The 26381-nt window shown below is 39.7% G+C and overlaps 1 protein-coding gene across 4 annotated transcripts; it reads left to right on the forward strand.

The window, feature by feature from the left end:
• Nucleotides 1-26381, forward strand: LOC103387653 (receptor-type tyrosine-protein phosphatase epsilon-like). 4 transcript variants are annotated; one of them, XM_017037397.2, is made up of 22 exons: nt 1-118; nt 523-559; nt 9273-9498; nt 15394-15465; nt 16104-16200; nt 16533-16606; nt 17026-17162; nt 17326-17416; nt 17581-17657; nt 17745-17781; nt 17883-17980; nt 18504-18623; nt 20532-20695; nt 21700-21835; nt 22046-22195; nt 22454-22547; nt 22797-22873; nt 23034-23168; nt 23291-23416; nt 23540-23691; nt 24629-24764; nt 24908-26381. In XM_017037397.2, the coding sequence occupies exons 4-22, from the start codon at nt 15399-15401 to the stop codon at nt 24980-24982; spliced, it is 2043 nt and encodes a 680-aa protein (XP_016892886.1). In that variant the 5' UTR covers nt 1-118; nt 523-559; nt 9273-9498; nt 15394-15398; the 3' UTR covers nt 24983-26381. The 4 variants fall into 4 exon arrangements, 3 of the variants coding, with proteins under 3 accessions (XP_016892886.1, XP_024916681.1, XP_008320617.1); XM_025060913.1 differs by lacking the exons at nt 1-118; nt 523-559 and adding an exon at nt 2712-3330 and having other exon boundaries at nt 20535-20695; XM_008322395.3 differs by lacking the exons at nt 1-118; nt 523-559 and adding an exon at nt 2714-3330.

A 26381-nucleotide genomic window follows, 5' to 3' on the forward strand; every position in this document is an offset into this window, starting at 1 on the left:
AAGATCGTGATGTCAGACGCTGAAAAAGTGTTTGCTGCTCGCTTTAAAAGCCACAGGTGTTCGACGTTGCTCTTAAATGGCATCTCGACGTGGTCTGATGAATAGCAAAGAAAGTAAGGTAAGAATATTTTGACTTTTTATTCCCTACTGTTGTCGTTTTTACTAAATTTATCTAACTAGCTCAGATATCACCTGAAGTGGAAGAAAACTTTTAATTATTTATTTTAGCTTTGCCGAAACTAATTAATAACCTATTGACACATTCTCCAAACACCATTGAAATTGTTTGGAGAATGTGATAACTCACTGAGTCATATTTTACCAGTTTAGTGTTTAAAGTATAGCTTTACGGTGTTCTACATCAAACTTGTAATCCACATTGTTTAATGTGGATTACAAGTTTGATGTAGAAGACCTGTTTAACAACGCTAATCATTTTACAAATGTGCTAACTAGCTAACGTGCTAACAAGCTAATTTTAAGTACGTAACATGACTTGTCTGTGACTGGTTTATTTTCCAGATGAAGGATGGTCATCCTAGATGAAGACTTCAACACAGTAAGGAACGTATTTTTCTTTTATTCTCTGCGGCTGTCGTGCTTGGTTGTTTCACTGTTTTTACACCTACTGTTAATAAAGTATTTTAAAAATAAAAATTGCTGTTGTAGCTCTTCCTGTTGGCTACCATGCCTACATGTCTCCGGTGTTTTCTTCTTTTTTTCTTTTTATTTATTTATTTTTATTTATGTTAAGTTCTCTGGCAGTTTATATAATTGAAGCGTTTAAAAAAAAAAAAAAAAACCAAACCTACCATTTTACCACCACTTCGGACCTTGCGAGAATTTACCTTTTTGGACGTTTCGACAATTGCTACAACAATTGCTTCGACAATTTCTACAATTCCGGATGTTGCAAACAACTACTATTTTGGACATAACCTGCATCTTCTACTGTTCTGGACTTTGTTAACATTTTCTACAATTCTTAACGTCGTGAGCATCTTCTACAATTCTGGACATTACCAGCATCTTCAACTATTTTGGACATTATCAGCATCTTCTACAATTCTGGACATTATCAGCATCTTCTACAATTCTGGACTTCATGAGCACCTTTTACAATTTTGGACGTTATGAGCATCTTCTACTATTCCAAGTGTCACGAGCATCTCCCACCATTTTGAATGTTACCTGCATCTTCTACTATTTTGGATGTGTCAGTTGTCATTGTCCAGCTGCTCTTCAGTTGATGCCCTGAATTACAGCCACATCTACAGTATTGACATGGATGTCAAGGACTCAAGATCTTATATTCTTTACCTTTTGTAAACTGTGTACATTTGTAAATTCATGTGTTTATGTAACTGTTAATGTTTATTTGCTTGACTTTTGTAAATGTATATTGATGTGTGTATTCTTTACCTTTTGTAAACTGTACATTTGTAAATTCATGTGTATTTATGTAACTGTTAATGTGTATTTGCTTGACTTCTGTAAATGTTTATTTGCTTGACTCTAAATGTATATTGGTTTGTATTTGCTGACTTGTCAATATATATTCATGTGAATTTTGTTTTGCTTGAGTAATTGAGCTATCTCCTTTAAGACAGAATGTCCTGTATGATGAAACATGGACCAGGTCAATCTGATTTAAAATTTGATTTAAAATTGCAAAATAAACTACATTAAATTATGAAACCTGATTGTACCGTCTTTATTTTCCCCCCTTGCTTTCACATCAACTGTAGTGGGTTTAGATAACAAAACCTTAGACCAAACTATTTATTCAGTCATGACTCTTATTTCTATGATGTAGAAATACATTTTACATATTGATTACTTGACTGCAATGGTGTGACCAAGTGAACTGTGCTTTTTCCACCATTACTGTGTCAGGGAAGTGTGCCATACCCAGGCATGATACTCTTGCACTCTCACTAGCCATAGAAAAGGAACTTTACGGTACAAACCTGCTTGGCCATGGTACAATAGTGCACCCTACTGTAAGGTAGTGTGTACTTGAAAAATGACTTGTTAAAGGAAACTTCCTTCTTTTTCTTTCTTGTTTTGTTGTTGAAAAAGTGACAGCGAAGTATATGGCCACATTATTCCACAAATGTTTCCACACATTCCATGAATGTAGCCTTTTCCAACATGATTTAAGATCAGCAGTTTCAAAATTCCATCAAATGTACCAGAAACAAATAATAAATTGAGATTGACTGTAAAGTTCATCAGTATTAATTCATGCTCAGATTAACATCAGTATCTGGCCTGGTTTAAATTTGACATCTGCCTCATTGTTGTTCCATTGTTGGCCCAGTTGGAGCACAGACAAGTCAGAAATCTGTGTTGTGACCTGAATGTGGCTGTTCCCAGAAGACTTTCATCTGACTTATTGAGGGAACTTTTTCGGACAAAAAATTGTTCATTGAAATTTCATCCTTGAATACATGGTAATGTCAAAAAATGCATGCAACAAAAATAGCATCGGGCTGTTTTTTTAATGAAATACTAGGATTTTATTTTACTCATCTGATTGATTTCTGGGTGTTTTTGTAAAGAACAAATCATAAATATTTTTTAATCCATGAAAGCTTTTGTCCAGGTAAACAAAGATAGTAATAGGTAATGTCATTTTTTTAAAAAGTCAGCTCAGCAGACATTAGTTTTGCACTTGAAAACTTTATTAGCATAATAACATACAGTAGACAAAAAACAAAGTTTCATAAGGTCAGCGTGAGTTCTACCACAGTCTAACTGCTGGAATGTTATGACTTCAAGCGTTTTTGTTTCTTCTTGTCGTTTTAATATATAAAAGGCACGTCACATGGCCATGTCGGCCGTGGAAGTGCCAAAGGGAAGTTGGGAAACGGACTTATGTTAAGAGAAGGTCAGAAATAAAAAGAAAGCTGCTCTTTATGGTGCGACAGCAGCAGCAGCGGTACAGGAATGTGGAGGATGCTGAGTGTCCACCTGATCTACTGCCGAACGCCCGAGGGATGGGATGGGGAGGGGGGAGGAGGAAGAGAAGGAGGAGGAAGCTCCCCAGACTCACTCCACTCCACTCCGGCTGCCATCACACGGCTCGGCTCTGCTCTGCTCAGCTCAGGAGGGGAGGCGAGAGCATCCTCAGGGAAATCCGCAGCAGACATGTTCACCACAGCAGCCGCACACGCATTTTCTTAAAGCTCAGATGATCCGCCAACTGCGTGCGTTTTTTGTTATTCTCGAAAGGAAGCCGGAGAAGAGGCGACCGACGCGCCGCATCTGTGGAGGAAAGAACCAAGGCGATAACAACATCAGGCCAGGTCATCGCTCGGTACCTCGGTAAGGATGTCTTAGAATCCTACAGCGGTTACCTCAATTATACCGACGGATTGTGGGGTTGTTTTGATCCGGGGCTCGTTTCAAACACTTCCTGCCTTTCCATGTTGTTCCATGCGTCTGTCCTTTAAATGTGTTCACGCTGCATTTTCTTTTTAGAGCAGATACAGATGTGCTACAGAAACCAACCAGTGGAGACGAGGGTGTATTAGGCCACGGAGATCAGAACCTAATTCTCATTCTGTCCACGCTGCTTTTTTTTTCTTTTCTTTCTCCAACACACCACATGAACTAGCGTATATTTGGGTTAGTGGAGCAAATCCATGCGACCCATCAGACAGCTGATTCTCAAATTCAAAATGTAATGTTTGCTTTTAAGTCAACACAGCAGTGTTTCATACAGTCTTTAAAATAATACTCACAGATACCAGCATAAAAAACTGCAGTATTCTTGCTTGTTGTCGATGTATAACACTAAGTTTAAAAAAACAAAACAGCATATGGTATACAGGCCTGTTGGCTGCACAGTAAGCTACCTTCCTGTCTCGACAGTATCTGTCATCACCAGATTTCTACTGCTCTATTTTTAAAAAAAGTTTATTTAGCTAATATGCCAAGCTAGACAACAGAACAGTGCACTTGCCTTGTGCTCTAGTTTCCTGCTCCAGTTTGCAGACTGGAGATTCCTTTTATAGGACACTCAAGTTGGTTGGTAAATGGCTGTTTGACTGTATACTTTGTGTGGCTACGTACAGACTGTCCTGGATGCTGAACTGGGATTGTCTTTAGCAGCCTTAAAAGGGATTAAATGATAGAAAGGGAATTAATGAGTTCTTACAGCATGGTAATGTGGGATTCATGGGTATCCTTTACCCACATACAGTGTGATTCTACGGAGTCTCTGATAGCAAGCTCATCAAGGGTTAGTCAATAAGTTACTTTAATCTTTTATATTCCTGAGCGACACATACACAGGAGCTGTACTGTTGTTTGAGGAACTCTGGAGTGGCAAACGAGTATGTGAGCTCGGTGCAGGACATGTTTGAGACTGTTGAGGTGTGCAGTTGAAGTGAGAGATGTGGTAGTGATTGATTTTCAGAGGACATTGTATTCTGTGTTGACAAATACTAGTAGTTAGAAAGAACAGGGAGACTTGGTAGTCTAAACTGGAGTGTAATACAGGTTAGAAGGTAATATATATTGAACAGGAGAATTAAAATAATTGTTAGTCGCAGCTGAAGTGTAGAAGAAAAGCCACAGGGACCTCAGTGCTAAGAGAGATAAGCACATTTTTCTTATGATTCCAATAATTCATAATTCAACTCTATAGTAATCATTTAAAATATAATTCTGCCATGTACTACCATATGACAGATTTTGGGGTACTCCCTTGAGGAGGCAAGAACATGAAGTGGTGCAGATTGCATTTATAAAGACTCAGATATTAAATAAACACACACGTCTAGAATAATGAACAGAGTAGACTAAGATAGCTAAAAAAATGTACTGTAACATGTAAAATCAATATTTTAATATAATCTCTTTATTATGCTAATCAAATGACATGTCTCGTTACTGTTGCTGTGGGAGAGAACATCTCTTCAAACATGAATCATGTCACTCAGTAAACCCAAGTCACATTTCCTTTCCTTTCAGTTCCATCACTGATTAAATGTCCTAATAATAGAATTATCTCATTTCCATCATGTTTGGTCTGATTATTTGAGCTACTCAGCCCACATTTTTCCCCCCACTAGGGAATACGTGGCCTATAGTTAGACACATGCTTTTGCAAACATTAATTTCCTGATGATGACATTTCAATATCCTGCATGCACATTAGTTCTGTTTCTGCTCGGTATCAGTGTTAGCCATTAATAAAGTGTAATACAAGAGCAGTCGTGGAAGTAGCAGTGTGCAAAGGAAAACATTAGTCACTGTGTCAACATGACTCCTCTGGTGTTGTTTGCTTAGGAAGTTGCCATCTGCTGAGAGAAAGCTCTGAGCTGGCCCTAATGGTGATGATGGTCATAAAAGCTAATTTAATATTCTGTGTATGGAGTATGTACAGGATACTGGGGGTGTGGAGATGGAGGATAACTCAGAAAGCAAGTCTCAAGGTCATTTTTGATATACATGTAGATGTATGTTTCACATGATTTTTTTACTTGTCACTAACTGAAAAAATAAAAAAAAATATGCCATAACTAAATTATGGAATTATTGATAAATATGTCACCAGAAATATGCAATAGTGCAATTCAAAATTTAGTCAGCAGTAGATTTACCTTCCACCCTGCACTTTGAGGATTGGCTGATCTGAAGACGAATGTTTCACTAATGTAGGCTGAGAGTTGAGATGATTTTTTTTGAGAGGATAGATAATATTTTTTTCAGACTACCTTTATATAAATCAGTTAAAGTGTTAATTTAGTTGGTACTTATTAAAACATAATTTGGTTTAAGGGGATATTTTTCGCATGAATTACAGGAATTCAAAAAATAATGTCTAACAAGCCTTTTAGTGTTTAGTGAAAACCGGTAGTTAGTTTTGCTGGAGTCAGTACAGTACAGTTGGATTTCATTCATTTCAAGAAGCAGAGAGCGAGAACCTTACACTGAAATGTCAGATTAGCATTACGCCTGATAAATGGAAGAGTTCAGTCGACCGGGCTGTCAGCACGAGTGCAGCAGCCTGTGTGAGTTATGTGGTGAAACAGTTAGAGGAGAAAGACCTCATAAACCACTTGATTGGACGACACTCTGGCTCAAGTCTCCGTTATGATAAAGCAGGGTAGGTGGAAATCACTGGTACTTATACATTCAGCTGGGCGTGTGCCAGAGATGCTCTCCACCATTTTTGGCGTGACGGCCACACATCATAATAAAAATGATCAAGTTGGTGAACTGTCACGACCCAGTTTTGATTTAAGTGAAGTAGTTTCCTCTACTCTGACTCTTTGTTCTTGTGATTGTAACTTATCCTGCACCAGAGTTCCATGGTGCCCTTGGTCAGTGTTTGTTCATGCTGTAAGAAGACACTATGTGACTGTCCATTTAATTGTCCAGAAAAATCTGCTCTGAATAACAGATCATTTTTATTGTGGCAATTTGTTTTTCTTTTGATGTGGTGTAGTTAACTAGGTCAAAATGACTATTTTGTCTATCAGTAGATAAAGACAGCGTTGCTACGTTGTTTCATATTTACTTAAAAATGCTGTAAGATTTCATAAGATAACTTTAATATTTGGAAAATCTATTACTAAAGTTGCATGAAGAAGACTTAAAAGTGCTACTCCTTTAAGCATATACTGTAGCAGTTCTTCAGCTCGTGCTGTAGAGGGTGCCTTCCTACTTGGGCTAAGGCAGTGGTTCTTCAACTTTTTATACTCTGTACCACCTGAGAAAAGATGTTTGTTTAAATGTTGTATTAATTGTGCATGGTATGTTTTAGATTAAATCAGCTGAAAATGTAAATGTAAAAATATGAATTTTCCCCACGTACCACTAGAGAGCACGTACCACGGTTTGAGAACTACTGGGCTAAGGGAAACTGCCACTGTTAGTGCTACACAAATTAAATTTCCAAACATACAAATGCAAACCAGGGTCTTTGCAAGTATGTTTATGCAAATACTGTTTACAAAACTGGTATTCATCATCCTAGGAAACGTAAGACAAAGGGACAAATGTCACCAATGTGAATTTTGTGGCTCATTCAAAATGAAGAGCTGATATTTGTTGTCGTATTCTGTACATACTTGAATACAGTGAACAGCCCAGAGCTCCACTTCTTTTGATCATACAAAATTCAAATTCAAAAAAAAAAAAAACCCAAATCACTCTAATGACATTTATTCATTCACTTTCCTGTGGAAGTTTGCTTTGCCACACTGTTGCCTGTTTGAATTAATGATTGAACCACAGAGTGCATCAGGATGACTGCGCTCCTATAAAATTTTAATGATCTGCATGTTTCCCCTCTTAGTCAATGGCAGGAGCGGCACAGAAAGGAAGTGCTTGTGCCTGCAGTAATCATGTGCCGAGGAAACATCTCCGTCTTTTTCTTTGGACCCAATGTCCGGGGCTGAGAGACGAACAACTGACAGTGTGAAAAGATAAATCTGGTTTCACTGGGAGTTTAGAACATGTTGAATACACCGTGTACGACTGCAAGCACATTAGCATTCAGCCAAGTCTTTTTACATTCATAATCATTTTTATCGTTGCCCAAATGCAGTTGAGTACTTTTTTGTATTAAAGTATTACAGTAAATATACTGTAACTACATCAGGGTTTATAATCTGAACTAAACCTAAACCCATGAGTAACAACTTGACTTTCTTTTGTATTAGAACCACAGTGGTAAGATAATACACCTGGGAATTGAGTATTGAAGTACTTCTAATGTCATCCTTGTTTTGTTTTGTTTTTTTGGTTTTTTTTTTCTGGTTTTCCCCCCGTGATTCATCTTTGATTCACTCAGTTCCCAGAGTGCATTCGTTGGACAGGTCAAAGGGCAAATTATTCCTTCTCTGTGAATATTGTATGTATCTAGCTTGACCTTTACATAACCTTTTTTCATCACCCTTTACATATACAGCTCATACAGTTTGTATGTGTATATTTTGTGTAGATATATGAATATAGAATTAAAATATTTAACAATTTAAAATCTAATCTGATAACACAGGTTAGCTGTGGATTAATTGTAATTACATTTATCTAAACATTTATCTCTATCATTCAGAGCGTTTGACTGGACTTCACTCAGAGTAAATAAACTTGTCAAATATCCAGTTTGCACGACTTATACTCGAACAATTGTGTAAAAGCGCCAGATGCACTTACCATTAATTTAATCACTGAGGACTTCTGCAAAAAAAAAAAAAAAAAGGCATATCGTAGCTGCAGAATTTCACCCTTGAAAACATTGCAGTGACGTGTGATGATGTCTTACGGCTTGACCCGTAGAATACGTGTGGCTTTCCTCATAATACAATGACTCCACTGTTGCTGGAGTCTCGGAGGTCCTTCGACTTTATGGACATGAACCACGGAGTGCAGGTTCAATCTTGATTCATAAAGGATCTTTTGACCGGCTTTTACAGTTCTCATGATAGCCCTCGTGCTTTTAATGGCCGACGTGTTTTGATCCAAGTGGCCAGGACTTTGCAATGGTTGGAAAAGTTGAGTCGTGGCCGCATGTCACCCAGGTTTAGGACACATCCAGCTGGGCCCAGTGACTAATTCTCCTCTTGTCCTCATTTTTTGTGCTCTGCTGCAGCCAAGTGTTAACAATATGGCTTTGTGCCTCACACCTGTGGGCAGTGGGACTCACAGGGAGTGGGAGTGAGTGGGCAGAAGAGCCCGTACTTTCTTTCTCAGTCTCTAACAGCGCGATAGCATAGCGTGACAGTGCTGTCTTTGTGGGGACGTTATTCCGGCACATTCATTAATAAATTAACTGCAGTTTGAAGACACTGTAAACACTGCTTTCGTGTTCGATGTGGTGGGATCGTAACGTTGATGTCGCCTGTGTTTATTATACTAAAATATGATGTGTGCAATACATGATGTCAGCAGCACATCACTTGTGTGTGTTTGTGATAAATGGAACATTTATGACTGTGCAACAGTGGCCTCAGAAACTTGCAGCGGAGCTGGTTGCAAAAGGAGATAAATAGCCTCAAACACTGGACACGTGCAGCAACTCATTTGATACGCCACGGCGCGTAGTAAAATGCTCAGACACGCGGTTCACAGATGCAAACTCCTACTCCTTCCACTGCTCAGTAAGAATGTGTTTCAAGTTATTTCCTTTTTTCTTTCCACCAGCCACAAATAGAGAGTGAAGAATATCGGCCTTTGTTCGTTCGAAAGAAAATACCATGTGAACAGGGCTCTGTGGCGGTAACGCGATTCTTTTTGCTCTGCGTTCGCAGGTTCTTGTGACTCACGGGGCCTTGATCTTGATCTGAAGCTCTGACACGCCTCACAACCGCCGCCGTCGTCCCTTCGTTTGGTGTCACTTCCAGTTCAGCTAAAAGGATGGAAATAAGAGAATGACTGAGGGTTAAAGGAACGCAATAAATCCAACCAGCCGCCTGCTATCAAGTGGATACTATGGACTGACCGGTCAACCACATCGCCCTGGCTTTAATCCACAGTGTAAGTGTCTGATAATAATCATTATACTGATCTGTTAAGCTTTAAGGCCAAAGCTGTTTATCTAAGTCACACTGTGTACTGCACTTCACTCATTTAATACTGTATGAGTAAATCACACCCATAGATCAGTTGGTTTAGCCTTTCATACTTCAAATAGTCACATGGAGCGGTGAATGACATGTACATCTACTCCATTATATATATATAAACTACTTCACGTTGTTATTATTCTAAGTAGGAAGAAGGCAGTTGAATGACTGCATGTCCACCAGTGGCTGAAGCTGTGTGACTGTTTTATTTATATAATATATACTACCAAAATATAATTTATAATTAATTTATAATTCATTTCTTGTGATAATTTATTTTGCTAAATGTCCTATTTGTTCCTTAAAATGCATTGAAATCCAGTTTTATTATTAACAAGTGACACATACTGTAGAAATTATTTGAAAAATATGATATTTAGTTACTTTTTTTGGTTACTTTTATAACATATTTCATTTATCCTGAGAATGAATTATTTTTGTAATACTGTAGCGCTAGGTTAGTCCCTTTACTGAAGAAGTAACTACTAACAAGTTATTACTTTTTTAATTTAATGTGCTCAACACTGGTAATGACCACAGCGTTAGCTGGTGTTTATGGGTAACTCTAGAAAATATGTTTATCCCCTTAATCAGCAATATATATGTAATATATTTAGTGTGGTAACACTTTTTATTAAATTGGTTTTAATAAATTTAAGGAGAAAAATATTTTATAAAACTTCTTCCAAAAAAAAGCTACCTTGCTGCAGTACCTGTATGAGCCGCCTAGGGGTCACTGTCACAACCCCCTGTTGCAGCACTTCTGATTCAAAGTCTCCAATTCACCTTATCTCTAGATTTCGATTTTGTTTCTGACTGTTGAAATAAGGAGAGAAAGACCTTGAGAAAATGAAGATGTAAACTCCAGCAGCTGCACCGACGTTCATCCGAGCAGCAAGGAGAAAAAAATATACAAATATATTTTGTATGTTCACGGTGCCAGCTTCAAAGTCTTTGAATATGATGTTTTCAAAATCCAGCATAAATATAGATCTGTGACGGCGGCGTGTCACAGGAGTCACAGCATTTGAAGATAAAGCCGTGATTTAACAGACGGTGCAGCTCCATCCCTCTCACTGCCTCTGTGCACCGAGGATGTGTTCCATCACTGCTGTTATCTCTGTACCAAGAATCTCAACATCCATCTCTTCCTGCCCCCCCACCCCGTCCCGCCCCGTATCCTCCCCTCTCATCTTCCCTCCCCTCTCCCTCCTCTCTCTGCTGCTCCACTTTAGTGACATGCGTTTGTGCTCTGCTTCTATCCCCTTTTTGCTACTTGTCAAAAAAAGTGGCAGCTCTTTTTGGTATTTTTTTTTCGCTCTGCCTCTATTTCTCCTTCCCTTTCAAACAGTCAGACGACATGAAAAACCTTGTATCTATTTGTAGGGAACACATTGTATCTGCGTGACAGAAGGAATGTGGAAAAGACTTTGAAGCTGCTGTGGTACAGAAGAACAAGATACAGAATGTGGTCACATCAGTATATATTTACTATATATATTATATATATTTATACATATATATACATATATTATATTTATAGCAATATATGTAATATATATATAAAAGGGCAGAAGGTGGTCACATCAGTATATATTTACAATATATATTATATATAACGTGGTTATAATTTCTGATTTCTGCCCTCGTCTGCTAGTTCTAATATACTGATGAGGGCGATTGATTAGGACACGGGTGGACAGTTTACATCGAGTGGGGAAAAACCCCTCTCACATTTTTCTGATTGGTGTTTCTGTTTCTGATGTCAGTTTCCGTCGAGTCTTGTTCTCAGGTTTCAGTGAAACGTCAAAGTGAAGTAGAACAGATTCATTTTCAGGGCCTGTGACTCCTGGGACTTTATAGACTCCACAGTATTTCTCATTGAGTTGTTGTTGTTCCCCCACAGAGGGTTTCACATTTCTGTAACTGTTTCGTATTTAGCACACAGTCAAGTCTTCATCATCTCTATTATTAGGCACGATGATGGCGCTGTGAAATGGGGATGATTTGCATTCTGAATTGAAACGATGCGGTCTAATCCAATTTACTGGGCCATTTATATCAGGCAGGTGCCGGAGGTTGGAGTAATCACGCCATCCTCAGCGTTGCATTAGGCAGATAGAGAGAGAGAGCAGGGACCTGGAATGAATGAGGCGGTAGCTGGTAGGCATGGCGGGCTTATATAATGTTGCTCATTCACATAAAGAGTGTATTATAAGTGACAAATAACACAGGTCGTAATAAGTCAATAAAGGTATGTAGATATTTAGAGAAAAGAACAATAAAAGACCTCTTACCTTATTGGCTGTAAAACATGACTACAGCTGGAGTTACTTCCTGATTAAATCCCTTATGCCTGAATTAATTGGGATACATAAATGGGTCATATGGGGATGTAGTGTACGGGTTGCCATTTAATTATTATTTGATGCATATTATTCACATTGCATGCGTTGGATTTGGTTTTCTTTTTGTAGTTTGGTATCACTATACATGACTCGGTTCTCTTTCTCTAGGAGCATTTTTAAAAATGCTAAAATATAACTTGTGTACCTCCTAAATTAACATTTCCAAAATTAAATTATTAAAAATAGTCTAATCTCTGTATGGAGTTTGGCTGTTCTCCCAGAGTGTGGGAGACGTGGTTAAGTTCTCACTCCTAATTAACCAAAGCTTTTAGTGTGGGTGCGACTGGTTTGTTGTCTTGAGACATTGTCATGTGACACACTGACTGCCAGGATTGGCTCCAGCTTCAACTGCACGCTTATAATGAGGAATGAATGGATGTTAGTTTTGTGATGACATCATCTGAAACTTTAGGCACGGCGGCTACTACTGCATATACTTGAAAAAAAAGAAAGGAGTAACCTCTGGAAGTAGTCTGAAGGTGAGCTTCCTCCCGTACTTGAGCAATATGATGTCATTTATTTAAGAGCTGTGTTATGAATTCCCTCTGTTGGCCAAAGCGCAGCATAGCAATCCTGCATCAGGAGATAAGGGTTACAGTTCACTTTATTTATATTTTTCTACTTTTTTTTTTACCTCTGGGAAACAGTCAATCTTGATCTGAGTATGCAGTTTTTATTTGAGATACTCTCATACCGCGGTGGGCCATTTGGTTTATTTTTTTCATTTCAGCTCTATTCTTATGTAGGTTCTCTATATTCCGGTGCTTGCTGGGAGATGACAGATATGCGGTGGCCCGCGCGTTGACCCGTGGACTCAGTGTGTTTCACAGCGTAGAGGCGGAGGAAGGGTTGGAGTGAGTGGATGTGACTTGCCTGCTGGGGGAGAGCAGGGACCAGGTGCTGACACAGTCAGCTTGTTAGCACTGCACCCAGGATTGGCTCCTCCTTCCATGTCAGCCACATATGCAATATGTAGCCTTTGGCCTCTGGACATATGTGCAGGCATGCATGGATGGATGTAGCGGGAGAAAATGTGTGTGTGTGTTAGGTGTGTGTTTGAATTGTGAAATTGAAAAAAAAAATAGACTTCAGATTGACGCAGGAATATACATTTAAATAAATAAATATTTGTCTTCTTTTTCTTGTTTTGTGATGCTAATAGTGCAGTCATAAATAATGGCGTTAATTAATTTGAGAAATGAATTTGATTAACCAGGGTTGTTGACAGGAACTCTGAGCCCCATGGAAGTATATGACAAACTGTGCAGAGTTCATTAATATTTATTAATATCATTGTATATTGTTATGATTGACATATTATGTTGATATATAATTCACTTTTATTTTTGGGCTCTTTTGAATCAGGTGTCTTTGGAATTGCCCTAACCCCTAACCCTTAAAAAAAATGCTCTGTCACATTTAGAAATGTTGCTTGATCTCAAATAATCACGACTCATTCCGATTAATCGTGGTTAATTGTTATAAATCCACAGCTACCATGTGGTAAATCTGATAGAAAACTTCACTGTAGACAGCAGTGGGCGCTAATCAGTAGCACTGAGCTTGTACGTACGTGTCGTAATTCAACCCTGTTTGCCATTTCTACTGATGTTTGACATCAACTTTGTTTCGTGCTCATTACTGTGTACTTCTATTTTCTGCAGAGGCCTTTGAAACATATAGTATATTTCCCCCCCAGGCTTATGTGGAAGATCCTCTCAAAGATCACAAAAATTAGGCCCCTAGATGACCCATTTACAGAAGAAATAAATTGACACGATGAATTATTCCTTCCAGTCTTGTGGCTTCTATAACGAGAAGGGAACTCAGGATAAAATAGGACACTCAATTCCTGCTCCTCTCCATTTATTTCACCCAGGCCCTTTATATTTCAGCGCCTTCTGCCCAATTCTTCTCTGTGATTTCTCGGGCTATCATTTATAGAACAAAGAAGAGGAGAAGGGGAATGGACGTGAATTTGGGAGAATTGGCTGCTTCGTTTCGGAGATAAGACGTGAGAATAATGTGTCGGAGTCCATTCAATTCTGGAGCTTTTAGGACGGAGTTGATCATCGCCTTGTCTTCGGAAATACACTCCCACAGTTTAGGCCCGAATAAATCACAGATAGCTTCCAGCAATGAGGTAAAGGGAAGAAGAGAGAAAATGATTTATTATAAAAATGACAGTTCAGTGCAGAGGGTGAAAGAGAGACTGTAAGAAGGGAGGGGACAAAGGGGGGAGAAACTGCAGTAAAACACACAGTCCAGCTTTTCCCATACAAAAATAGGAACAAGGGAAATATGCAGTTATGGTATTTTGTGTTTATCAGCATGTTGGCCTGTAGGTGGTGCTAAGTACACATTCACTCGTCACAGGTTGTTTGGTAACATTATAAAAATCTGATTTGGTCTAGAATTATTCAAAGATTTTTCTACACATATTAGGACATACATTTAGATGATTAGGAAATATTTGAAAATACATTTACAAACATTTACATTTACAGAAGAGCAGTTAGGAAATATTTGAAAATACATTTACATTTACAGAAGAGCATGTAGCTAACACCGGTGTCATTAGTCAAGAGGATAGAATTTAGGAAGTAATATGTCTAATGTTGACAGGGCCAAGACTTTTTGGGAAAAAAAAGAAAAAACCCTGTTATGTACCTAAATATTTAATATCCTTTTTCCTTTTTAAAAAAATTCAATTGAGTCTAAAATATATATTAAAATGATGTTAAAAATGTTATATTTCTCATTATTTGTATGTCAGGTAGGAACCTTGTGGATACACAGTGAGGACAAACATGTGAGACCCAAATGGGATTCTCTTCAATCTCTACCCTGCACATATATCACTGTATGTGGGTCACACCGTTGGACTATACATTTTTACACATCAAGCCCAATTAAACCCACCTGGGCTACGACTGTATAGACCGTCGGCCCCCCGGGCCTGAGTGCTTAGCAGTGCAAGTGTTAGACAGACCTGTCTGTCACCGTCATCACAGCGAAATTACACAGGTTCTATGGATATCACTTGAACTCCATTCCACTGAGAAATCCTCGTGTTCCTGAGGGAACGTGGTCTGCGTCACCTGGGTGTTAAAAAATCCTTTCTTCGCCCGAACACCAGGTTATTTGATACGCTGCTGTTCTTTCAAGTCGACTAGACGGGACAGGGCTGAAAAAAAAATCCCAGAAGGACTTGATTTGCCCAACAGTGAGCCAGACATCACACAACAGCCTCATCAAAGCTAAACTTGTCCTCTGTCTGCTTCGTCTGGCACGTTTCATGTTCCTTTGGTGCCCCCTAGCGGTTATTCTATTGCATTGAAAAACATTTCATGTATTACTGTGAATTCTTTTTGTTTGTTTGTTTGTTTCCTTCACAGTGACCATGGTGTTGTTTCTTGTCGGGATTTCTATTGCCGTGAACACTACTTCTCCTGGGAACCAAACTGCAGGTTAGTAGTTCACCAGCTGAGCTAATCTACTGCTCTAAAATCTCTTTCATAAATCTAAATGTTGAAGAAGCTATAGGATTTTTAAGGATGAACAACCTTAGTTGATCTAGACTCATTATGACTAAAATAATACAACAAATAAAATGAAAATGCAAACAGAAAATATTAAATTAATGAATGAATTTTGAGTCCCAGAAAGACAAAAAAACAACAAAAACTATATATATATAAATATTATATATATATAATCAATTTCGGCAGTGGGATCAATAAAGTTGAAATTACTCTCTAATATATATATATAATAAATAAAATAATTACAATATAAAGCATAGAAAACTATAAAATACAGTAAAACACTGTGGAAAAACTGTTAAATTATGGTGGTTGGTGTCTCAGCTGCCAGTTGGAATTAAACAGTATGGACACTTTTTAAATTAACAGTAAAGGACAGACATCTCTGCTGCCTGTTCTTATTGTTAATTTACAGATAGAAATGTATCACATGGTCAGACACTGTATCTTTGATCCCTTTAAAGTCATGAAAATGGCTGCTTTATTCATTTCAAATATTTGATTTGAGCTGTAGATGCTACCTACTAAATCTGACACAGTCTCTTTTTGTCTCTTTTGTCCAGAAAACCCGGCCCATAATGGAGCTCACGTTCTGCCCTCGACGCTGATCATATCCCTGCTCCTCATCATCATTGTCCTGCTGACCATCTACTGTCTGAGGTGAACGAGGGCTGCGGCCATTACACTGGACGCTCTGTATCTTTTGGTGTGTGTGTGTGTGTGTGTGTGCTTGTATCAGGGCAGAACAGGCAGTGACGGGCCGACAGCTGCACCGCGAGAAAGATAGGTCAGGTCACTCACTGACTGACCGACAGACTCAGAGGACAGCTCGAGGGGCGGCGTCACTCCTCTCAGACGGTCCATATTGGATTCGTTATTTGTTCTTTGCCTGCTCTATGTGCTGAACAGATATGTTGGCGTGATATTTTCTTTTTTCCATAACAGAGTCTGTTTTCCACTGTTTACTTTCTCCCCTTATGTCATTGCCTCAGGTTCAAAAACCACAGGAAAGCTCTAGTTACCTCCGTGGATAAAAAGATTCCCAATGGCTTCTTGGAAGAACAAGGTACTCAATATGAACCGCCAGTGCATGAAAATGTAATGCACACTTTTACTTTTCATTTATTTTTTATTTGATTTTGTAGATTTACAGTCTCTGTGGACTGGGAATGTTCTGCCATCTGGAGTACAGGGTTGGCGCGCGAGGTTTTGGAATGTTCTTAGCTTTCCCCGGGCACATAGGGAGCCATATAAACTTTCTCTTGGAGTTAAAAAAATAAATAAATAAACACAAAGGCCAAATTCTGTTTCATGCAGCAGCAGCAGCAGCAGCATGTTTATGGTCCCAGAAATTATTTCTGTACCTACAGAAGGAGAAATCCTAACGGCTGACAGGGTTGTTTTTGCAGGTGCAACGGCAGCTCGTAATGTTCTCCAGTGGGGAACATTAGCAGGCTTGACCGCTATATATCCCTTTAACCACAGGAGAGCAGACAGTGGTCCTTCTCCCCAGATCCCCCTCACCATCCAAGAGGTACTTCCCCATCCCTCTGGACTCACTGGAGGAGGAATACCGGATCCGCTCTGCAGATGACGGCAAGCTCTTCAGAGAAGAGTTCAATGTGAGTCTGTATGAATGTGGGGAAGTTGCACTCTGTACGTGTGTGTGTGTGTGTGTTGTCCGGCGACCACAGAACAAGAAAATAATCATAAAAAGTTATATTGGAAGGCTGCGCAGCCGTGGTTTTATGTTGACCTCAGGAGAATTGGCCTCTCTCGTTATAGTCGCTGCCATGTTACTACCACCATGGGTCCTTTGAGGAGGCGAGCAGAGAGCACAACAGAGAGAAAAACAGATACCCAAACATTTTACCATGTGAGTGAGCATCTATATGCTGCCATAAACAATATTAATGTAACCTTTAGACTTGCACTTTTATTAATCACTAAATCCTAACAGAAAGATGAGACGGGGCTAAAATGAAACCGATCTTTTATTTACAAGAGCTTTAAGATTTTTTTTTTTTCCTTCATCTTCAGACGATCACTCGCGGGTGGTGCTGAGTCACCTGGACGGCCATCTCTGCTCCGACTACATAAACGCCTCATACATTGATGTGAGTCATGTTGGAAAATGGTCGCTCTAATTAGGGTCTTTGTCAAGTTCCACACCTCAGTTGTCTATATTCCTGTTTGTCCAACAGGGTTATAAAGAGAAGAACAAGTTCATCGCAGCTCAAGGTAACTGCACACTGCACACTTGGCTTAGTTAAGCACATAAAAATGGTAGTCATAATTTACGGTATACGTTTTTTTTACGACCTTTTATGATTTTCTTTCAGGCCCCAAACTGGAGACGGTGGCTGACTTCTGGAGGATGATCTGGGAACAGAAAACAGCAACGATAGTGATGCTGACGAACCTTAAAGAAAGGAAGGAGGTTTGTACGAGATGTGTTCGTTCGTATGGCTCCAGTGCACCCCCCGGTGGAACCCTGTGTGTTCTCATGGAGCAATGTCACGGGCATAATTTATTTGACCTTTTTCCCAACTGCAAATCTATACGAAATGTCACCCTGCAGCTTATGTTAGCAACAGATTAAATTTGGCCTCAAAGGGATGATCAATTAAGAGCTCAATGGTGGGTTTGATGGGGCAGAATACAGGCGGCGGAGATCAATGATGGAATAATTGTTGATAAGATCCAGAGAGGCTTCGTGAAAATTAGTCTGAGAATCAGGTTAATGAGTTGAAACGTCACCGTGAAGCTGCTATTGACTGGAGGAGTCACACAAACTCCCCGCAGTTGCCTTTGAATCACACTCTGAAATATGCACGGACTAATGCAGGTTACTGCGATAGTGAATAAAGTACACGCAGTACTGACTTCTGCACAGAGGTGTGGAACTTTTTTGTTTATGGTAGGAAAGAAATGTTTTAACTTATTGTTGTGTTTCTGTCCAGGATAAATGTTACCAGTACTGGCCAGAGAAAGGCTGCTGGATGTATGGGAATGTCCGTGTGGCCATGGAGGACTTGACTGTGTTAGTGGACTACACTGTCAGAAAGTTCTGTGTTCAGCATGTAAGTAATGTTACATGTCCATCCACTTTGTCAAAGTTTGATCCTGTAGCTACTCTTCCCTAGCCTGTAGGTGGTGCTGAGCACACATTTTAAACCCCTATTTCATATTTTTTTGGTGCACTGTTTTATTGACTATAACTATCAGAACATTTACCACAGGTTTTAAGGTATAGACGGAGGCTAACTACTAAGAATTGTACACTATCAAAGACACATAGCATTAGCATGCAGCTGTTTGTTAACTGTGTGCCAGTACATATCATTTTTGTGTTTTATGAACATTTTTAAACATTAAAGAAGTCAATCCTCAGTGAGGCCAGGCTAAGCTAACCCTGCTAACAGCCTCAATTCCAATTTGTTTTTGGGCGTATTGTTGTTTTTTTACAGGTATCCCACCAATTGTAGTCTTAATGCTAATGGAACTGATTTTATTTTAATGTGGTACCATGAAAAATTCAAATGAAAGTAATAGCATTTAATTTTATATTTAAAAAAACAATTTGAATCTCTTAGAGTTTGTCAAACAAAAAGTTCTTATATTAAGTTTTAAATGTCTGTTTACATATTATTTGGATAAATGTTACTTGTTAGACCCTAATTGTGTTTGCATATCCCCAACTAGCAACTACATAACTATTAACTGTGATAGAAAAAACATTAAACTGCAATATTCATTGGTTTTGTTTATCTTTTAGCACTGTTGTTGCTGCTGTTGTTTTCTAATGTGGCCAGCTTGACTTAGTTCTCCCCGCATTAGTGTAAATGTAATTACTCTACAGCCGTACAGCAGTTAGGAAGAAACATGTATCAAATAAAATTAGTCCAAAATTAAGATCCAAGTTTATTTTTCTTTAGCCAGTTACTTGTAATGCAAGTAATAATGCGATGTTGTTGTTTTTTTTCAATATAGTTCTTACTACAGTTTTCAAGTGCCATAAACATGTGTAATGATAATAGCTACATTGTCATTAAAAATTTAATGAAAAGAAGCTTCATGGAGATTGTGCAAACAGTAATGACACCCCTGGGTAAATAAGAACATTTGAGTAAACTGTAATGGTATACAAAATAATTAATATATAAAAAAAAAATAAAAAAAAACAAGGATAAAGTGTATGTAATAAACACAGCATTAAATTGGCCATGTATTGGTTTATCTAATGCACACTAAAAAGTGCACAAATCTGCAGTGTTCCGTATCAACTCTTTAAAAGTTTACATTCACGGGCTCACTGTTTATATTTCTTTTCTAGTGAATTTTTACTGTCGAGGCGGGTGCCATATCAGAGCACTGCGCAACCTTCAGATTGAAAAAAAAAAAGTACTTTACATCAGAAAGTGGAGAAGTGCAGACATCCTCTCTGACTCGGTGGTGGCTTTGCTGTAGCACTGCAGCACATTCTGTCAGACTTGGCTGCTTGTGCATTCAGCTCCACCAAACACAGAGAGTGTTGAGGAGAACGGAGTGACTTGTTCCACAGAGATTCAAGATTCTTTTCTCACACACACTGTTATACATAGGACAAATACACAGTGAAATGAGTTTTTATTTTGTGAACAGTCGCGGGGCTTTAGAGTCAGGTGTAATCTAAAGAGTTCTGATGCTGAGCTGTGATATGATATTTTCAATGAACCTGTTTCACGTTCTGAAAATGGAATTAGAACTCAAACCTGAAGTCTGCCAAACAAAAAAATAAAGAAAATAATTTTGCATAATCATAAAGATAACTATTACTTTCGACACATGGAGCCAGTCTCAGCAGGGATTTTGAAGAATATTTATCACACATATACATACACTTGGTGAAGGTACAAAAACCAGTTTGACTTAATTTCTTTTTTTTATTATGTGAGATATATTTGTCACAATGACCATCGTCGATGAACTATGAACTATGTGCTTCACAGCAGGGCAGCGATGGTCTCCGACCTCCTCGACTGGTCACTCAGCTCCACTTCACCAGCTGGCCTGACTTCGGGGTACCGTTCTCACCCATCGGCATGCTGAAGTTCCTCAAGAAGGTCAAGGCTGTCAATCCCACCTATGCTGGACCCATTGTTATCCACTGCAGGTAACTCACCCTTGATTCATTTTGTGTGTGTGTGTGTGTATATATATATATATATATATCTGTTTTTTTTCTGGGCAATTGGTTCAAAGCTGTAAAAAAAAAACCTGCAACCATTCGTAGCGACTGCTGCAACAGGTGCTGAGGGAGGTGGTCTGTTGTTGTTGAGTGAGGCCCACTGAAGAGGCTTCAACACCCCGCTGTGGAATCCCAGCACTGTGCTCCCGGGGGTGCTGTCTGCTGGAATGACTCTTATAAATCTATTAGGAGTTTGTTTGAGTAGCAGAGGTGAAGCACTTTCACATGTGCTCAGGTCACACACAGTTGATGTGTCTGTTCAGAGTAGGGTGGCCCAAGATGGGAAGATTCCAAAGGGATTTTTTTATGATTGCAGAAATTGACCTCTGCCCTCCGTGGGGTTCGGTTCAGTTTTCTTTCTTTTTTTTTTACTGTACATTAATAATACTGATGATAAGTATATGGATTTCTCAATATATTTCTTTCGAAAATGAATATAAGCTGCGAATACACATCGGTTCAATTCATTCTAAAGTAATTCCCTGGTCAAATGCTACTTAAACATTTTAATATTATTTTAAAAATTAAACTGATTTCAAGATTTTAGCAGAGAGTTCAGGTTACAACAGCAGCGGTCCAATGGTTTCAGGCTTTTGATTAAAAGGTTGGTGGTTTGAATACCCTGACCATAGAGATAGATAGATAGATAGATAGATAGATAGATGGATAGATAAATTCATCATTGATGATAATCATTGATTGATCGATCGATTGATTATCAATCCCTTGGGAGTTCCCTTTGGGAAGTTGTGATGGACCGCATCACCATTACACAAGGAGTTCACAAAAAATCAGACCAGTCCTCAGCAACATTAATGCACTTCACTGTACATTAGTTTCATTCTGAAAACCACAACTTCTGGTCCTTCACTTTAGTCAATGACAACGTATGTTTGACAAAGTTTTTTTTTGTTCTCCACCTCCTGCAGTGCTGGGGTGGGGAGGACCGGGACGTTCATTGTCATTGACAGCATGATCGACATGATGCACATGGACCAGAGGGTGGATGTCTTCGGCTTTGTGAGCAGAATACGAGAGCAGCGCTGTCAACTCATCCAGACAGATGTAAGTGTTGACCCCTCCTGACCTGTGATGCCTCGGACTGACAGCTCAGCTCAGTGCACCGGTCATGGCACAAACAAGCAAGGACACACACACAAAAAAAAACAACCTCATCTGTGATGTGAAGGGAGGAGGAAAAAACACCGGCACATAAATATACTAGTTCTACTTCCTCCATCCTTTGACTCCCCCCCCCCTTTTTCTCCCTCTCAGATGCAGTACTCCTTCATCTACCAGGCTCTGCTGGAGTACTATCTGTATGGAGACACAGAGCTGGATGTGTGCTCTCTGGAGGGCCATCTGCAGAGGCTTCACAACACGAGGGCGCCTCACGACAGGCTGGGCCTGGAGGAGGAGTTCAGGGTACGAAAAAAGAAGTTCACTCTCAAACATTACAGTCATAAATGAATCGTCTCCTTCGGCCTGCGCCGATACATTTTCTCCGGAATCCTGCTCCATGCTGCTGCTGCCGTGCTGCTCTCGGGCAGTGGTAATATAAATAACAATGCTTCGTATCAACTCCATTTTTATATGGCACATACAACTGATTGTAGCTCGGTTGATCTATTTCCCTGCTTGGGTTCCAATAAACTTTTTTTTCCCTGGTCTTTCCCGCGTCAGAAGCTGACCAACGTTCGCATAATGAAGGAGAACATGAGGACCGGAAACCTCCCGGCCAACATGAAGAAGAACCGCGTGCTTCAAATAATCCCATGTAAGGATCACTTTGAAACGCCTGCTACTTCCATAATACATCACATCCCGTCCACGTAACATCAAAGGATCACACCGCCTGTGATTCCACACATGTCGTACACAGAGATTCATGTGATCGGCCACGTGTCTGTGCAATCAACGACATTTGAACCACGTTCATATTTTCCGCGGGAGGCTTTTGAATTTTGATTTTTGAATTTTAGGAATCGCTGCTGGAAAGTTTCTTTTTTTTCCCCTCTTTTTGCAGATGATTTCAACAGAGTAATACTCTCCGTGAAAAGAGGACAGGAGTTCACCGACTACATTAATGCCTCTTTTATTGATGTAAGCATTCCCCCCTGACCTCCCCTATGGATTTCCCATAGAAGTATATATATATATTTATATATATTTATATAAAGCTCATTGTTTCCTTCACAAACAATGCAAAATATCATGTTTGCTGCACTCTCAAGTGTTGTTTACTGCATGATCTGCCCTCCAGGGCTACAGGCAGAAGGACTATTTTATCGCAACCCAGGGCCCGCTGTCTCACACAGTGGAGGACTTCTGGAGGATGGTGTGGGAGTGGAGGTGCCATTCAATCGTTATGCTCACCGAGCTCAAAGAGAGGGAGCAGGTACAGTATGGTGTTCTTGCAAAAGTGCATTTAAAAACAGTCCTTTTTTCCCCTCCCCTTTCCCTCCTGTTGTGTTGTTGCTAATAGCACAAACAGGAGCATACACTTTTCTGCCTCGCTAGGAAAAGTGCTTCCAGTATTGGCCATCAGAGGGCAGTACAACATTTGGAGATTATACTGTGGAGTTGACTGGAGATTCACAGTGTGAAACCTTCACCCTCAAAGACATGGTGCTCTCCTACAAATCAGTGCGTGTGTTTTTTTCTTTTCTTCCCCCCAACATACTAAAAAAAGCATTTATTCAAAATGATTATATTTCTTGGTGAGCTTTAAATATCTGTGCATTTTACCGCGCCGCCCTATGTGTCCAGGAAAAGCAGTCGCAACACGTCCGGCACTTCCACTTCCACGGATGGCCTGAAATTGGAATACCAGCTGAGGGAAGAGGAATGATTGACATTATTGCCGCTGTGCAGAGGCAGCAGCAGCAGTCGGGAAACCGCCCCATAATTGTGCACTGCAGGTGAGGCCCTTCACTTTGACACTTCTGCAGATGGACTTCATATACAGCGCGTTACCTTATGGATCCGTCCACTCAGCCACTTTCATTCCCTGTGCACTTATATTTCTCATCGCTATATCAGAAAAGAAATTTGAATTTTATGGATGCATCTCTCTCTCTCTCTCTAGCTCTCTCTCTATCTCTCTCTCTCCCCGACAAATGCCTGTTACAATAAATTGTAGATGTGCCTCAGTAGACCTGGTGCTCGCTGCCTAAACCATTTTTGTGATCCCTTATAAAGACTTAGCTGTGAAAGCTTTGATCAGAACCTAGCTCCAGGTGAAGTGATTCTAAAGCAGCACGCCCCGGTGGGATTGATTCAATCCACTGATTCACAGTCAATTAAAACCTCTCAAAGTGAAATCTCCTCTGACTCCCACTATGATTAATCTGATAAGATGAGCTAACGACAGGAAATGGTGTCATCACTCTCTCCTATTCCTTCATCACCACTTGTCTAAGAGGGGCTTTTTAAAGCTCTTTCTCCCCCCCTCCCCCCCTGCCCCCCGGGAGCGGGGCTAACCCGATGCAATCCCCGACGTCTCCGCGCACTTCTCTTCCAAATCACACTTGGCTCTCACTCCCTGTCTCTACACGCCTTCGCCCTCTTGTCTATCCCACCTTCATTGTAAACATTGACTCAGTCAAACACCGAGCTTCTAAACTGATTAGCGTTAGCGCTTGGATTAGCTTTTCCTTAAGTGTGGGGGGGGATGATTATTAGCTCTGTTAACAAAAGGTCACCTCTTCCCCACGCAAACTTTTTCAATTAGGCTGAAACGTGGGACGTGCTGCTCAGATCGCGACGTCCGCGTCAGACGTTGCTGTTCCAAGGTGTTGTTTTAATCAGTCCGTGACGTTTTTTTGGCGATAGTGACTGAATGTGTGTCGTGTTCAGTGCTGGCGCAGGTCGGACGGGAACGTTCATCGCTCTGAGCAATATACTGGAAAGAGTGAAAGCCGAGGGCCTTCTGGACGTTTTTCAGACGGTCAAGAGTTTACGCATGCAGAGACCACATATGGTTCAGACCGTGGTAGGTGCAACACCAGTTAATATCATCCCCGCTGTGCTGGAAATGTCCACGTACAGCGTTCCCTGTTTGTTCTGCTCATGACTCCGTCGGCACAGGGAGGCACACTAACACCTTTTTTTTTTTCCCGCTTGTTTTCTTTCCAGGAGCAGTACGACTTCTGCTACAGGGTGGTTCAAGATTTCGTTGACATTTTCTCCGACTACGCCAATTTTAAATAACACCCAATATATATATAATAATAACTCCTTATGGGTTAGTTCATTTGATTAGATTTTTTCTTCAGAATGTTGTTTTATAACGCTAGCCTCTTTGTACATTTTGCACAGATCTAAAAAACAACAACAACAAAAAACGAGCTTTGTAACATCATGTATTATAATTGGAAATGAAACTCTGAGTCTCTTACTTGAATGTTTGACTTTCTAATATAAAACTGTAAAATAAAATGAGCCGATATATTTTGTGTTGGCAACACAGGTGAGTGTAAATGTGAGAGGAAATATTTGGTAGACTTTTTTTGGTGTCACTGCTCTCTTCTCCTATCGACCTAATTGCCTTTAGTTTTAATTACCGCACGCTTCGTTAACCTACGTCATCGTTATCAGAGTGATACATTTCAGCGTTTAGTCACTGGGTTTCAATAGATTTATGCTTTGACAGCGGAGCCTCTCCTTTAAGCCTGTTTATATAGCAGTTGTGTTTTACCTTCAGTCTAATGTGTTCCGTTCGATCTCCTCACTTTTGTGAATGAATAATTCAACAGCTGCTCCTCCCTGCTGCAAGTTAATACAACTTCACTCTGTCTTTTTTTTTATCATAATAGTCTGCAAAATACAGGCAGATTAAAAAAAAGTATAAAATCTTTAATACCTGCAGTTAGAAGCATATCTACAGTGGAGCAGTGCCATAGTGATTAGAAAACTCTTCTGATCCAGACGTTATTGTCACCGAGTGACACGTGTTTATTAGGGACATGTTGTGTTTTGTTTAGATATTATTAAGGGATCCATGTTTAAAGGGCACACTGTTTCCACCTGTGGTTTCTGGCCGTGTCCTTGTTTGGAACAACAGCTCCAAACAACTTCTCCTCGTACAACAAACGTGCGATGACTTCGGTTTGTAATTAAGTTGGAAATCAGGGTTTAAATGAAACAATTAATCACTGCTGAACTCCGCTCGTCTCCGATTACTGAGATGGAAAAAAAAAAAAAAAAAAATTCTGGGACAGTGAAAGTTATTCAGAACACAGGAATCGATGCTGAGCCATAATTACAAAATATGCACGCAGGTATTTGGACACTATGACTATTTGGCCGGAGTCGTTTCATATGTAGAGGAGGAAGGAATAGTTATACATACATGATCATTTTATGTTCAATCTCTGTACATACGTTGGGGTGGATGACGTAGCCGAGGTTGACCGTTACGTCGACTCATTTTTATCGCTTTTATCGCTCTGCTGAAAGGGAAAAGGTTTGTGACGACGAGGCCTTGCAGCAGATGTAGAAATGTGCGAGCGTCAGGTTTCAACGGTGCTTCCGCCTTCTGACTCAGTACATTTAAACAGTTGTTCCTTTGCTTAAAGCTGATACCAATAAATTATACATGAAGAAGAAA

The sequence above is a fragment of the Cynoglossus semilaevis genome, chromosome 12 (assembly GCF_000523025.1).
Source record: "Cynoglossus semilaevis isolate Cse_v1.0 chromosome 12, Cse_v1.0, whole genome shotgun sequence".
Lineage (NCBI taxonomy): Eukaryota > Metazoa > Chordata > Actinopteri > Pleuronectiformes > Cynoglossidae > Cynoglossus > Cynoglossus semilaevis.